Source organism: Vairimorpha necatrix, chromosome 9, assembly GCF_036630325.1.
Source record: "Vairimorpha necatrix chromosome 9, complete sequence".
NCBI lineage: Eukaryota > Fungi > Microsporidia > Nosematidae > Vairimorpha > Vairimorpha necatrix.
Genome location: NC_088824.1, coordinates 823525 through 837677, shown reverse-complemented (window position 1 = coordinate 837677; position 14153 = coordinate 823525). Strand labels below are relative to the sequence as shown.

The 14153-nt window shown below is 26.7% G+C and overlaps 2 protein-coding genes across 2 annotated transcripts; both read right to left on the bottom strand.

Moving 5' to 3' along the window:
• Positions 1 to 1443: 1443 nt before the first annotated feature.
• VNE69_09134 (uncharacterized protein) lies at positions 1444 to 3234 on the bottom strand (the record flags this gene model as incomplete). The annotated part of the gene is made up of 1 exon (XM_065474654.1): positions 1444 to 3234. One exon carries the CDS (start codon positions 3232 to 3234, stop codon positions 1444 to 1446), a length of 1791 nt encoding a protein of 596 aa, XP_065330726.1.
• Positions 3235 to 10308: 7074 nt separating this feature from the next.
• Positions 10309 to 11985, bottom strand: VNE69_09133 (uncharacterized protein; the record flags this gene model as incomplete). Its single annotated transcript, XM_065474653.1, has 1 exon — positions 10309 to 11985. The coding sequence occupies one exon, from the start codon at positions 11983 to 11985 to the stop codon at positions 10309 to 10311; it is 1677 nt and encodes a 558-aa protein (XP_065330725.1).
• Between the last annotated feature and the right edge of the window lie 2168 nt (positions 11986 to 14153).

Genomic DNA, 14153 nt, shown 5'->3' with positions numbered 1-14153 from the left:
ACAATTTAGCTTAGAAGTTTCCAAAATTATCTCATTGAGATTATTAAATGTTTTAAAACAACATAACTTCTTATATGTTGCTAAAAAGTATTATTAAAAATCATGTTTTCTCCTTTTTAAATTCATTATCCTTAAATGGAAACTTAACGAAAATTACCAATTAGGGACATATTAAAAAACTAAACATTTAGATCCCGTTTTCAAAAACGGGAAAGCATACGCTAGTCATATATATAAAAGAATTTTATTTAATTTTTTACCCCTCTTTTTTGTGGGTTTAAAAATTCTAAACTTCTTATTATAGCTTATTGTGTCATTGTAATATCAAATTTAAACTCAGTGCTTAAATTTGATAATTGTAAGTGCGTATACTATATATTAATGCATTTTTATTAGATTTATTATTTTTAGAAAACTCGGTTCCAAAATATCGTCAGAATCGTTTTTTAGAATTTATTTAACCCTTCTAGAAAAATTCACAAAAATATTAACCAAAGAAAAAGTTGAATATAAGTGTCAAAAATTGAGCTTAGAAGTATTCAAAATTATCTAATTATGATTTTTAAGTGTTTTACAACAACATTACTCCTTATATGTCACTAAAAAGTATTTTTAAAAATCATGTCTAAACTCTGTCAAATTTAATCAGCCAAAAATGGAAACTTTACAAAATTTACCGAGACGGGACATATTATAAAACAAACACATTTATCCCGTTTTCAAAACGGGAAAGCATACGCTAGTTGAATCTATAAAAGAATAATCATTATTAATGCTAGATTCTATTGTTTGAAAAATTTTAGGTAAGCTAAGAAAACTAGGGATTTAATTATTTTTTTACTCAATATTCTCTAGTTAAATGCCATTATAGATTTTTTTTTTTCTTCATAGAATTAAAGTTAACTATGTGAAACTCTTATAACAGTAATGATTTAAAACTAGTTCTTGACATTGATTTTTCCTTCCCGTGTCATGAGTTTTAAACTAAAATGTTCTATGGATGGAACCGCCAATGTAAAAAGTAACTTCATCTTATTAAAAGATGTTATTATCTTTTATACTTATTTTGTTCATGCTTCAAGCGTGCCGCACTGGGATTAATCCTATTTTAAAATAAAAGCTATAGAATTATTGGCTTTGCAGTTTGTCCCTGGCAGGCCTTTATAAGTTTGAGAGTTGATTTGTTAATTGTCATACTCCTTCATGCATGTCATTGGGGTATAAAATAAAATATTTTAAAATATGAGGGAGGGAAAACATTAAAATCATTTAACACATCCTATAAAGAAAAAAACGTATTTGCACCTGTAAACCACAGCTTCATTGTATATTATTTTTTATGTTCTGATTTTTTTTTTAAAAATGGAGAATAGAAATGCAACCCCTACAATTAACAATTAGTTTAAAACTTCTGCCAAATTAGCACCTCATTTTATGAAATATTTATTTTGATTTATTTTTGGAAGATAATATGGTTTTGATACGAGTAGCTACCTTCTCAAATATATCTGATTTCTTTTGTTTTGCTTCGGATACTTTAATGTTTTTATGAATTCGTTCTTCTTCGCCGCATTTCACATCATTATATATTTTATCTTTCAGATTAAAAGCTCTTTCATTTTTATTTTCCGAGTTTTTTAGACTCTCAAAAATCGAATTTGCAACAAAATATCCTTCATTAACAACAGAAGTACATGTATTCAGAAGCGAGTCTTCATATAACTTTTTTTTCCTTTCTTCGTTCATTCTTTCGTTACTTTCCGTACTGAAAATTATAGTACTATAAATCGTTTCATTGTTTGTTTTCTTTTTATGTTCAACTTTATCATATATTTGCTTATCAAAAATAATTTCACCGTATATTATTTCATTATTATCAGTTTGTCTATTAATTGTTGAAATGCTGTAGTTGCTTTGATTGTATATTTGTTTATTGTAATATACATTTGCGTATTCAACAATTTCATAACTTTCCCGATTATTTTTTATAGCATCAATGCTTTTTTCTTTATATATTGGATTTTTATGAACCTCTGGAATATCATAAGCTTGTTCATTATTTAATGATAGTATGTTTAAACTAGTGATATCATGACCTTGTATATTGTCTAATGTCAGTGGTTTGTTTTCTGTGAGATCGTAAATTTGTTTATCATATATTGTTTGTTTGCTATTTTGAGGAGTAAGATTGATTGGACTATTATTTTTTGGAACATCGTAAATTTGTTCACTGAGTATTGATTGAATATTATTTTTTGAGAAAACACTAATTTGTTCGTTGGTATTTGTTTGCAAATTTTTTTCTAATACATCATATATTTGACTATTATTTTTTGGAAATTCGCTTATTTGGTCAGTGATAATCGATCGTCGATGCACACTTCTAAGGTTGTAGGTTTGTTCGTCTGTAATTGGTAGGTTATAATTTTTTTTGATATCGTAAATATGACTATTATTTTCTAATTTTATGTAATGCTCGTTCCAGTTATTATTTCTTGTATAAATTGTTGGCAATTTATAAATTGGTTTATAATTGGGAAAAGCTTCTTCTGTTGTTTTTTCATTGTCCCTAAAATTCTTAACACCTGTTGTGTTGGTTATATTTAAACCGGAAGTTTCATTAATATTATTAACAGGATCTTGAATGATATTAGTACAATCAGATGTCAAACGCCCCTTTTCTTCTTGATGTTCAAAATCTAGTTCATTTTGATTCATAGTCAGTTTTTTAAAATTTATGTCTTTTTCTATTTGCTTCATACCATTGGTATTATTAGTTAATAAAGATAAATCAGATAATTTTACACTAAAAAATTCGTCGGTATGATTTAAAATAAGTTGACATGAATATGAATTGTAGTAACTTCGATTTTCATATTTCATTAAATTATATGTATACCCAAGTTTCACATTTAATGTCGTCTTTAAAAATATTTTGCTTTCAAAAAAATTTTTTTTTGCGTCATTGAGCACTGATTGTTCAATGCTTTTAAAACCTTCGAAATTAGTAAAAATATCTCTATAATGACATGAAATAAACTTGTAACATTTCAAATTTTCTAAATTCTTCAATGATTTATATTCCAATATTTCAAATGAGCAAGAAAGAGCATTCTTTGTACTATCGTTTATTCCCATGTATAAAATAATCTCGTCGTCTGCTTTGTTACGGACAAATAGAGAAACAGTATTTATGCATGTACTAGTCAATGTATATAAAAAACAGCAATTCATTTTTGAGGGGGGTATTAATTTTTTTATGACAAATATTTATTGAAATTTCAAGATTTTTTATTTTGTTATATTGTATTTAAATGGTATTGTTTAGTTTAAAGTACTAGTTTCGATTGTTTTTTTTACATTTGATTAAGGTTTATACTTTGTAATATGTGTCAGGCGGCTTATTTCTTGTGAAACTTCTTGACATGTTATTTGAATTTTTCCGATCTTGACAGCCGCAATGATAAATTTTTTTGTGTCAAATCTCGATTAAATTATTTGAAATGAACATAACGCTTTTGCCATAGCAAATTCACACCTATCATTTACCATTAAATTCAGATACAAGTATCTAATATTCATCGACTAGTCTAATAAATACGAGAGATGGGGGTTACTAATTTATTAATAATCAGGAAAGGGGTACTTACGCCCGCATTTGAGAATGTGCGAATTTTTTTCGACTTCTTAAAATGAAGTGTAAAAAAAAGGAGCAAGCAAGGGACAAAAATGCATAGGCACTTTTGTTATAAAAATACTAGATAAATATTTCTTAGATACAAAAATTGATTTTGAATTAAAAAGGTAATATCATTTTTTATTATGCATTTTTTACCCTTCTCTTTTTTGGATTTGGGTCCAAATGCTCTCTCTTAGAGGGTGTTCACTTTGTTTTTCTACCCCTAAAATGCATTGTAAAAAAATGAGAAGTAAACATTAGCACTCAGAATACTTGCATTTTTAAACATTAAAATACACAATATATAAATTGATTTATTGTGTTAATTTGTCATTGGTCTTAAATAGTTATAGTACAGCTTTCATAGTATCGCTCATGGGATTTGGCTCTTCGCAGACTTTAATTTCTGTGGAGTTATTTATGTTTTTCAACTTCAAACTTTCAGATTCTTTTCCTTTGACAGCACCACTTCTTGCAGTCGACAAATTCGCTAGTGCGCTTACAGCTCTGGCCACTTCTTCCTCTCCTGCATCTTCCTGATAATATCCTCGTCGTCGTTCCAAAGAGATGGACACTAGAGTCTTCTTCATCACAGTAAACTGGATATATGCTTCAAAAAGGGTTAAGTTTACATCTCCCCGATGTACTTTCTGTGATATTTGATCACCCCTTCATCTCATGTCGTTACATAAGGAACTATTCTTGTTCGGGATTTATGTATATGTCCCAGTTCATTTGCAAAAATATTATATTTGTTAATTTTTATTCTCGACTATAGTAAGTAGATCCTGGTTGGCTATACCAACTTCAACTATTAAAATCTCTTTCTTTTTATGTCAGACACAAAAATATCGAGCTCTTCATGGATTTCCTATATATTTAAATTATTCTCGTACTTACTCTTATTTCTGCACGATCATTTTCCATGATATCTTGTACTAGGTTCTCGAATTTTCTTTGTCTTCTTAAACCCAAATATATTACATAGTAAGACGTATGCATAAAACTACCTCGTTGTGTCTTTTCATATAATCAACCCTCAACATTCGATCACACTTGGTGCTAAATGATCCACGGTCCTCCTATGTGATCCGCAATGAGGACACTGTCCCCTTGTCCACAAAAAATATTTCTATCCTGTAGAAAGCAGAAAATTGCTTCGGATCTAGCCTGATTGTTTTCTTTAACCAGCCAGGTAGAAGAGTTCCTAGTGCTTACTAAATAGTATCCCCTAGCTTTAAACAACTTTCCATGGGTTGTCCTTATTTCAATTTTGTTGTAAAGCGCTTCTTTTTGGGATTATATTAGCATCTTCTGGGTTATCTCTCCTACAAAGCTATACCTAATCCTTAGATTCTCGTTAATTGTAAACAAGTGGGATTTGCTCTCTGCCTCTACTTTAAGTATCGCTGCCCGTCTTAGTGAGCTATTTATAGACCCATCTAATATTTTTATATATTCAGAAGCATAATTTCGCTTCTATCTTTGATACTTATGAGGCCTCTACTCATTATGGATCTAGGTAGGTATAGTTTTTCCTAAAATCCCTCATAAATATATAGTTAAAGTAAAATTTAATCTTAAAAAAGAATGTCTTTCTTGAACTATAAATTCGAATTAGATTAACGATTTTATATACAATTTTCGATTTAAAAAGTCTGTTTAGATTTTTGAGTCTGTTTTAATTTTTTCTATATCTAAACCGTATTTCTTTTTTTGACTGTTTGTTAAAAACAGAAGATTAGAGAAAATCTTATTATATTGATGCCATCGGCCTATCGACTAGTACCCAAACTAACATCTAAATGAGAATTATAAAGAAGAACTATAGAGCATCTATCTTGAACACCGTCAAGGACTTAGCGAAGGAGGATCTGGAACCAAGAACATAGTAGAGGTAGCTAGAAGATGAAGTGACTAGATATAGTGCGCGGCAGTGGAAGTAAATTATAAAACCTCAACAATAGCTTCATCGAACAAATTTATCTAGAAAACTTTTTTGAAATGAACCAACAAATAAAAAAAATTTTAAGTTTAGCAGATCCATTTTATTAAATATAATCTTATGTCGAAATCAATTTCTGTATCCTAAATATATTTAATTAATTTTATCATATCGTAAGTGCTTAGTAATTTTTTTCCCTTGCTTGCCCCTCCTTTTTTGCATTTTATTTTTTAGGTGCAAAAAAAATTGTTCCCCTCATATGCGCGGGGCTGTTATTTATTTTTAGCCAATTAATTATATATTAAGTTAAATTATTATTAAATTTTATTTTTTTTTGAAGCTTTCTTCTCCTTTTATTTTTTTAAAATTTTGACACAATTTAATTTTTTACAAAGGGTGCATATAGCTGTATTTTCATATAATCGGGGTTTCCAGTAAAGGAATTCCTCCCAAAAGTCAAATTTTACGACTTTTAAAAACGAAATTTTTAACTAGTAAATAAAACTACTCCTCAGCCAAATGGTAAAAAATCTAATTTAAAAAAAAATAAAACCTAAAAAACCTTTTATTTTTTCAATTAATCTGCAACTCAGGATCAGTCATACTTATGTTTCCATTGTTTCAAACGAAATTTCAATTCTTTATTTTTTTAGAGTGTAAAATTTTTTTTTCATAGGGATAAATTTTCAACAAAAATTAAAAAGGAATTTCAAATATTTTATACTAGTGTATGCTTTCCCGTTTTGAAAACGGGATCGAAATGTTTAGTTTTTTTTTATGTCTTTGATCCTTGAATTTTTTTGAGTTTCCATTTTTGGGATAACTGAATTTCAAAAGGAGAAAACACAATTTTTAAAATTCTTTTTAGTAACATATAAGGAATAAAGTCGAGCTAAAACATCTAATAATTATAATGAAATAATTTTGAGAACTCCTAAAGCTCAATTTTGACACTTATTATTCGAAATTTCTATAGTTAAAGATTTTTAGAATTTTTCGTAGAAGGGTTAAATAAATTCTAAAAAACGATTCTGACGATATTTTGGAACCAAGTTTTAGAAGAATGATAATTAAAATTAAAATTGTATTAATATATAATATACACGTGTATAATAGTCGGAATCTTTTATGAAAATCATATTTGATATTACAATGACACAATAAGCATAAAATAAGAAGTTTAGATTTTACAAACCCACAAAAAAGATGGGTAAAAAATTAAATAAAATTCTTTTATATATATGATCAATCGAAAAGATCCACCCATAGAAGAGATGCATTGTCTTTCTAGGGGGATCTCTGTATGACGAAAACCCAGCAGGAAGTGTACTAGTGCTTTTTGAATTTTTACGAAGTACTGTGGCAAAATAATTTGCATTTTATAAGTATGGAAGTTGCATCTAAATTCTATCTGTTGCTTAAAAACTAGATAAAATTTATTATTGAACAGTTTAAATTTTTATAACTTTGATATTTTTTTCATCCTTATGGAATTCGCCAAGAAAATTTTTGTTCGATTATGTGTATCTTTTGTTAAATCTAAGCATCAAAAAGATCAGAAAAACGAGTGTTTAAGCCTAGAATCTATAAAGCTAATAGATTATCATCAAGATCCACAAGAAGAGGGTTCTAGTAGTGTTACGTCTATAACCATAGAGCCGCATGTGATTGAAGAAGATGAAACAACTCCATTGATTTCAAGACCACTTCAAGAATTACAAAATTATGATGAAAACATAATTACTATAATTTTTTTAATACCCTTTATTATTGTTATCTATTTATTCATTGGTTTTATTTTTATGATAAAAAGGTAAAGAGTTTATTCGTAAGTCTATTATCTTATAAATACTATAAAAAATATTTTTAAGTTTTACATATGGTTGTAGAAGTTTTCATTTATAATTTATAATTTTCTTAATTTAAAGTCACTTAAATATATTTTTAAGTAGGAAATATATAATTGTTTTTTATATGTAATGGTTTTGAAAAAAAATTCAAACTTCGTTTACAAATTCTTTATCTCGCTTTTAATACATATTTGCAAAATTAATTTACTTAACGTAGGCTATTTATTTATTTTCTCGAAAGACGTTTAATCTATTGCAAAATTTATAAAGAAATTAAAAAAGATTATTAAAAATACTCTAAGTACATATCAAGTATCATATTATATTTTAATTGTTAGAAAAAATGTAGTTATTGATTTTTCTCTATTTAGGACGTTAACAACTGACCTGAAGAGGACTTAACGATCGCATCATATAAAGACGTCCAATTATAAAGTTTTTCCTTTAAAATGAATGCTCAAAAAAGTGATTATACGGATAAAAAGTTCAACTTAGCATTTTTTTATAAATACAAAACCGATATAGATCTAAATACAAAATTTTATTTTAATTTATGCTATTATTACTAGCTATTATCTTAAGACATTTTGTAGTTTTCGATAAATTTTTATTTCATATGATCAATTATATGCATTTTTTTAACTGTTTTATCATTAACCGAAGTCTTTTTATTTAGGAATTACTTTGGTTCGAAGGTATATATTTTATAATTATTTTCTTTAATCTCCAAAAACATACCATACAAGAAACACAATTGTGTGTAGTGATATTATATTGGTTTTAGAAAAACTGCAATATATTAGTTAAATTTATTATTGTATAATCTAAAATTATTTGGTTTTCTGTTATTACAAAGTACCGCAGGTTTCCGGGTTAAAAGATTCACCCTAAAGTCGAATTTTACGATTTTCAAAAAAATGAAATTTATATGCCAGTAAAAGAGATCCAGATCCATCCCTCAGCCAACAGGTGGAAAAAATTAATTTAAAAAAATAAAACCAAAAAAACCGAGTATTTTTCTCAGTAAACTCACACTCGAGATCAGTAATACTTATGTTTTCATTGTTTAAAGCAATTTCCCTAACCCTTTTAATTTTTCTTTTAGAGTGAAAGTTTTTTTATTCATAAGGGAAAAGTTTCAAAAAAAAATAAAAAGAAATTTCGAACATTTTATATCAATGGAAAAGATCAAACCAAAGAAGAGATCATGATCTTTTCTATGGGGCTTCTTAACCCAACTCCTGTGAGGTAAAATTGTCTTCTTGGTGCTACTCCCGCTTGGCATCACTTATTGCAGTTGGAATTGAGAGTGAAAGATCTGAAAAGTCATAAAATAAATCTCCTTGTTTAAAGCATCATATATAAGTTTACTAGTTAATAATAACGAATATTTTTATCTTTTACATATCACATTTCTATGAAGTAATAAAAAAATAAAAATGCAATATTGAATAACGAAATAAAATCTACATTAACAAAAAATAATTTTAAGGTTTTTTCCTGTAGAAATAGTACGAAAATCATATTAAAAATGAAAATTGGAATCAATAAAAAAATAGCACATGTTAAAGGCAAAGTAACAACTGCTATATTATGTTATCGCTAATAACCGGAATATGATGCTTATTAATGCAAGAATTAGTACTATACATATAATGAAATGAAAAATAAGTTTCCAACAAAAATAAAATTAATAGCTTACCGCAAAAGTCTATAAATGGATCCCTAGCCAAAAATTTGTAGCTTTTTAAAAAAATGTACTGAAACATGAAATACAATATACTATGCAAGCGACGAATTGCTACATTCGTGGATCGTTATTTCATAAGAGGCTATGTAAAAAATGGTTTTCCGATTAGTAGTGTTTCATATAAAAATATTTAATTCATAATACTATATTAGTTTATTTAAGTAAAATATATATGATGGTCCAATAAATTTTGAACATCTTGTGTTCTGAACATTCTTATCATTTTCAAATGAAAAGTACAATTATAAATAAAACAAATTAAACTTAATCATAATAAGAATTAACAATAAAACAGAACTAAAAAGGAAAGAAAAGAATAAAATATGAAAAACATATATTAGCTAATCTAAAGCAAACCTATCGTAAACAGTTATTTTTAAATTAAAATTAAAGTATAAGCATAAATTTTTGGTAAAAACTTTCAAACACTTAATTAAAAAACAATAAAATTATAACTTTTTTTTAGGTCGTATGATACCAAATATGTTGGAATTTTGAATATAAAAAAAAGTGTAAAAAGCATTTATGGTCGAAAAATTTTGAAATTAAAAAAATAAGCTATAATATTATATTGATTATAAAATTTAAAATTTAAAAAATTCGCTGATATACACAAAATTAATAATACAAAAATAAATCATTACATTAAATATACAATCAACCCCCGTATTCAATATGCCAAAAATTATGAATTGGCTTTTAACGACTATTCGGATATTTCAATAGTATGTTGTGATGATCTTATCAAACAAAACATAGCTCATCACATTATTTGTTTACTACTCTTAACAAATAATCCATATCCATGTATTGATACAATATACTCCTTTCCAGAAAGGGCTTTTACAACTTCTTGTTGTTTGTTTGTAAACAACAACATGTAAAAGTATAAATAGTGAAAAACGCCCACAGGGCATGGTGAGCAAGAAAGTTAATACGAACGCTAAAATAAAAAAAGCTTTACTTCTGAAAATGCCGATAACCTCATCAAGAGATATCTCCGCCTAGGATATGTCATATGTACATCATATTTTACATATAATTTCAGGAATTATCAATAATAAAAAATCTCAATTCAAAGCACTTAATTTTTTTTATTTTTGAAAATAATACTGGTCCTCTTAATACATTTAGCAATCCTCTTTAATGAATTAAATTTGTTTTTTTGAGAAGGTTCAGATACTATTTCTTGATAAATATGTTCTTGTTCGTCGCATTTGAGTTTGTAATCATCGAAGACATTATCTTTCAGATTATAAACTGATCTATCTTCCATTTCTACGTTCGTTAGAGTTCTAAAGCTCGATTTTGGAATAATATATCCTTCATCATATTCAGAAGTACATATATCTTGTTTTAAGTCCCTATGTAATTTTTTTTCTGTCGCCTCAATTAATTTTTCTTTTTCTTTCTGACTATATATTATATTTTCATATATAGGTTCAATGTTTGATAATTCTCCATGATCTAATTTATCATAGAGTTGCTCACTAGAAACTATTTCATAATATATTGGCTGCTTATTAGAAGATTCTCTATCGATGTTCGAGATTTTATAATGATTTTGATAATCTACTTGTTCATTGTTCTCTATATTTCTATAATTTATGGGGACATAACTTTCCCTATTCATTCTTTTATTTTCAAATATTTTTTCTTGAATAGTTGAAATTTTATGACATCTTGGAATGTCTAAGATATGTCCATGATTTAATGATAGTTTATGACCTCGGGGAATATCATATATCTGTCCATTAATTATTACTTGTTTTCTATTTTTAGGGATGTCGTATATTTGTTCGTCAGCTTTTAGTTGTATGTTATTTTGAGGAATACAGGAGTTAAGGCCACAATTTTTTTTAAATTTGCATGTTTGTTCATTCATAATTGATCGTTGATGCACACTTGAAAAGTCGTAATTTTGTTCGTTAGCAATTAGTAGCATATCATTTTCTTCGATATCGTAAAAATGACTATTATTTTGAAAATCCACAATATTACCCCCATAACTTACTGGGTTTGGATAAATTGTTGGCATATTAAAAACTGGTTTATTATCAAAAGAAACTTCCTCTGTTGTTTTATCGTTTTTTCTCATACTATTTACCCCAGTTGTGTTAGATTTATTAAAATCATAATATTTTTTTGTAGGTTTAAATGAATCATGAATGACATCAAAAGAATCCATTTTCATGTGGGCTTTTTCTTGTTGATGTTCTATAACAGATTTATTTTCAATAGAAATAAAATTATTCATATTATTATCTTTTTCTGTTTGTTTCAACCCATTAATATTGTTACTTAATACAGATTCTTCCGTTAATCTTACACTAAAAAACTTTTCCATACTATTCCTAATTAGTGCATCTAAATGTATCTTATTATTTTTTGTGCTTTCCTTTACTAATAAAAAATATGTATGATCTGATTTTACATCAAAACACGACTTTAAAAGAATTCTACTTTCAAAAAAGTTTTTTCTTATGTCATCAAATATAAAATGTTCTTTATATTGGACATATTCGAATTCTATATTTTTAAGATCTGCTTCGTCGCAAGGAATAAACTCGTAAAAATTGTACCTTCTTTGAAATTCTAATAATTCATATTCTAAAATTTCAAATGAACAAAAATCAGTCTTTGTCGGATACTCGTCTATCCCCATGTATAAAATCGTCTCGTTATTTGTATCTCTAAAGACAAATAGAGAAATCGTATTCATACATGTGCTAAATAATAAGTAAAAAAACCAGATATTCATTTTGAGGGTGTAAATTTATTTATTTTTTTAACGAAAATTAATTAAAATACTCGATTTTTTATTCAATTATAAAATCTTAATTTTTTTTAGTTCTGTTTTTTGTGTAAAATTTTTGTTAAGTGTTTTTTTTAATGATTCATCTTTTTAATTTATGTCAAAGACCTACTTTGTTAGTAGTTCTTTGATTGACATGTTATTTGATATTTTCCGATTATTGACAACTGTATTGATAATTTTTCCCTGTCAAATCTCATTCGAATTATTGGAAAAAATACATTTTGCCATTAATCTCAAACAAAAGAAACATCATTCAGACCAGATTAAGTTTTAATTTATCAAATTGCCTCAATAATTGCATTTTTTGTGATAGTATAGAACAGTTATGAAATTAAATATATATGCGAACACAGAAAGGAATATGTATAGCTGACAAAATAAAATGTATATACGATAATAATCATTATACAGATCAAAAAAGTAATTTAACGTAGGATTCGACAGATGAAATATTAACGAATTTAAAAAGAAGTATTTATTGTACTCAAAACTACTTTAAGAAAACAATAGTTTATTCATTGACTTAATTTAAATTTTTTAAACTACTGTGTTAAAAAGGATATTTAAGCAAAGTGTCATTTTTACTCAAAACTGATAAGTCAAGAGGAGGAGCTCATGGACAATTTTTCAACAGCAATCAAAAATAAAACTATAAACTGTTAATAATGCGATCTTTATTGTAAAACAACTACTGTAAACAAATTTGTAGCTATATGTGTTGAAATTTTGTTAAATCAAGATGTAATTTATAAAAGATCTTCCCCTTTATTACAAAGAGACATGTACTTGAGCTCTTTGCTATGTATAAAAAATTTGTTCTCGTATAATTAAACGAACTGCATTTGTGAATTTCTGGAAATTGTCTAAAGTATGTAAGACATATAATAAAAAACCAATTTCCTCAGTGAAAACAAGGTATACAATCTAACTGGTAACAAAATTGGCCAAGAAATAATGGTGGACCGTGATGAAAACAAATTTGGTAAGGTTAAACACCACATAAAACACGTTGTTAATGATGTCTGGATTTGGGGATGGTTAAAAGAACCGCTTAAAGAATGATAATAATATTTTAGCAAGAATAGAAAAGCTAACACCATAGAAGAACTGTTTTAAAATCATGCATGCTGTAAATTAGTAGTACACAGTGATTGCTTTAAGTATTACAATGAAAAAGACCATTTTGCTGAAATAAAACTGTATCTAATACTAAAGTTGTAAACACTTCTAATGGCTGCCATACATACATTTTTTGGAGGAAATTAAATGGAGTAAAAAATGAGATTTTAGCAAAGCCCAAAACAAGAACATGATTACAATTAATGAATAAGATTTATGCTAAAAATATACTTTGTAAGTTATTTATTACTAAGATAATTTAATTATTTTATACCGTATTTGCCGTTTTGGCTTTTCAAAAGGGTGGTTTTTTATAAAAAATATTTTTAGTCTAAAACGCTTCAAGTGGTCTATTTAACCCTCGAATTTGTAGTTTAAATGCCATTAAATAGATATTTGGTTGATATTTGGCTCGTTATTCCTTCAACAGTAATTATAATGATTTAAAGCCCATGCATAGAATAAGATAATAAAAAGAAAAGGCTAAAAATTTTAGTAATCGTCTGATTTTGATATTGATATTTATGCAATTTTCAAAAAAATTCGATGTAAAAAATACTAAATAAAATACATAAAGATGTCGAAGGGGCTAAAGGATTCTATAACATTCCTCGCCTCAATGGGGTTTGTTTATTTTTTCAAAACCAAAAAATGAACTGTAAAAAATGAAGAAACAGACACTAGTACTCAGATTACCGTGCTCTTTTAATTTAAAAATAAAATAAATTTATTTATATTCTCAAATGTTTTTTTTGAAAATGTAAACACTATAAACCATATCCTTATATTGATTCGTCTTATTATATATCCATATTTTAATATATAATTAATTTTAGGATGTAGAAAATGTGTTCGAGTTTCCATGTCTGAAGTTATTCCTTTTTTAACAGTTAATTTACTAAAAACAAGATTAAAAGATAAAAAATCTTAATGATTAATATGATAGTAATACAACAATTAACATTTCGATTTCGTGTATAAGGTAACACTTA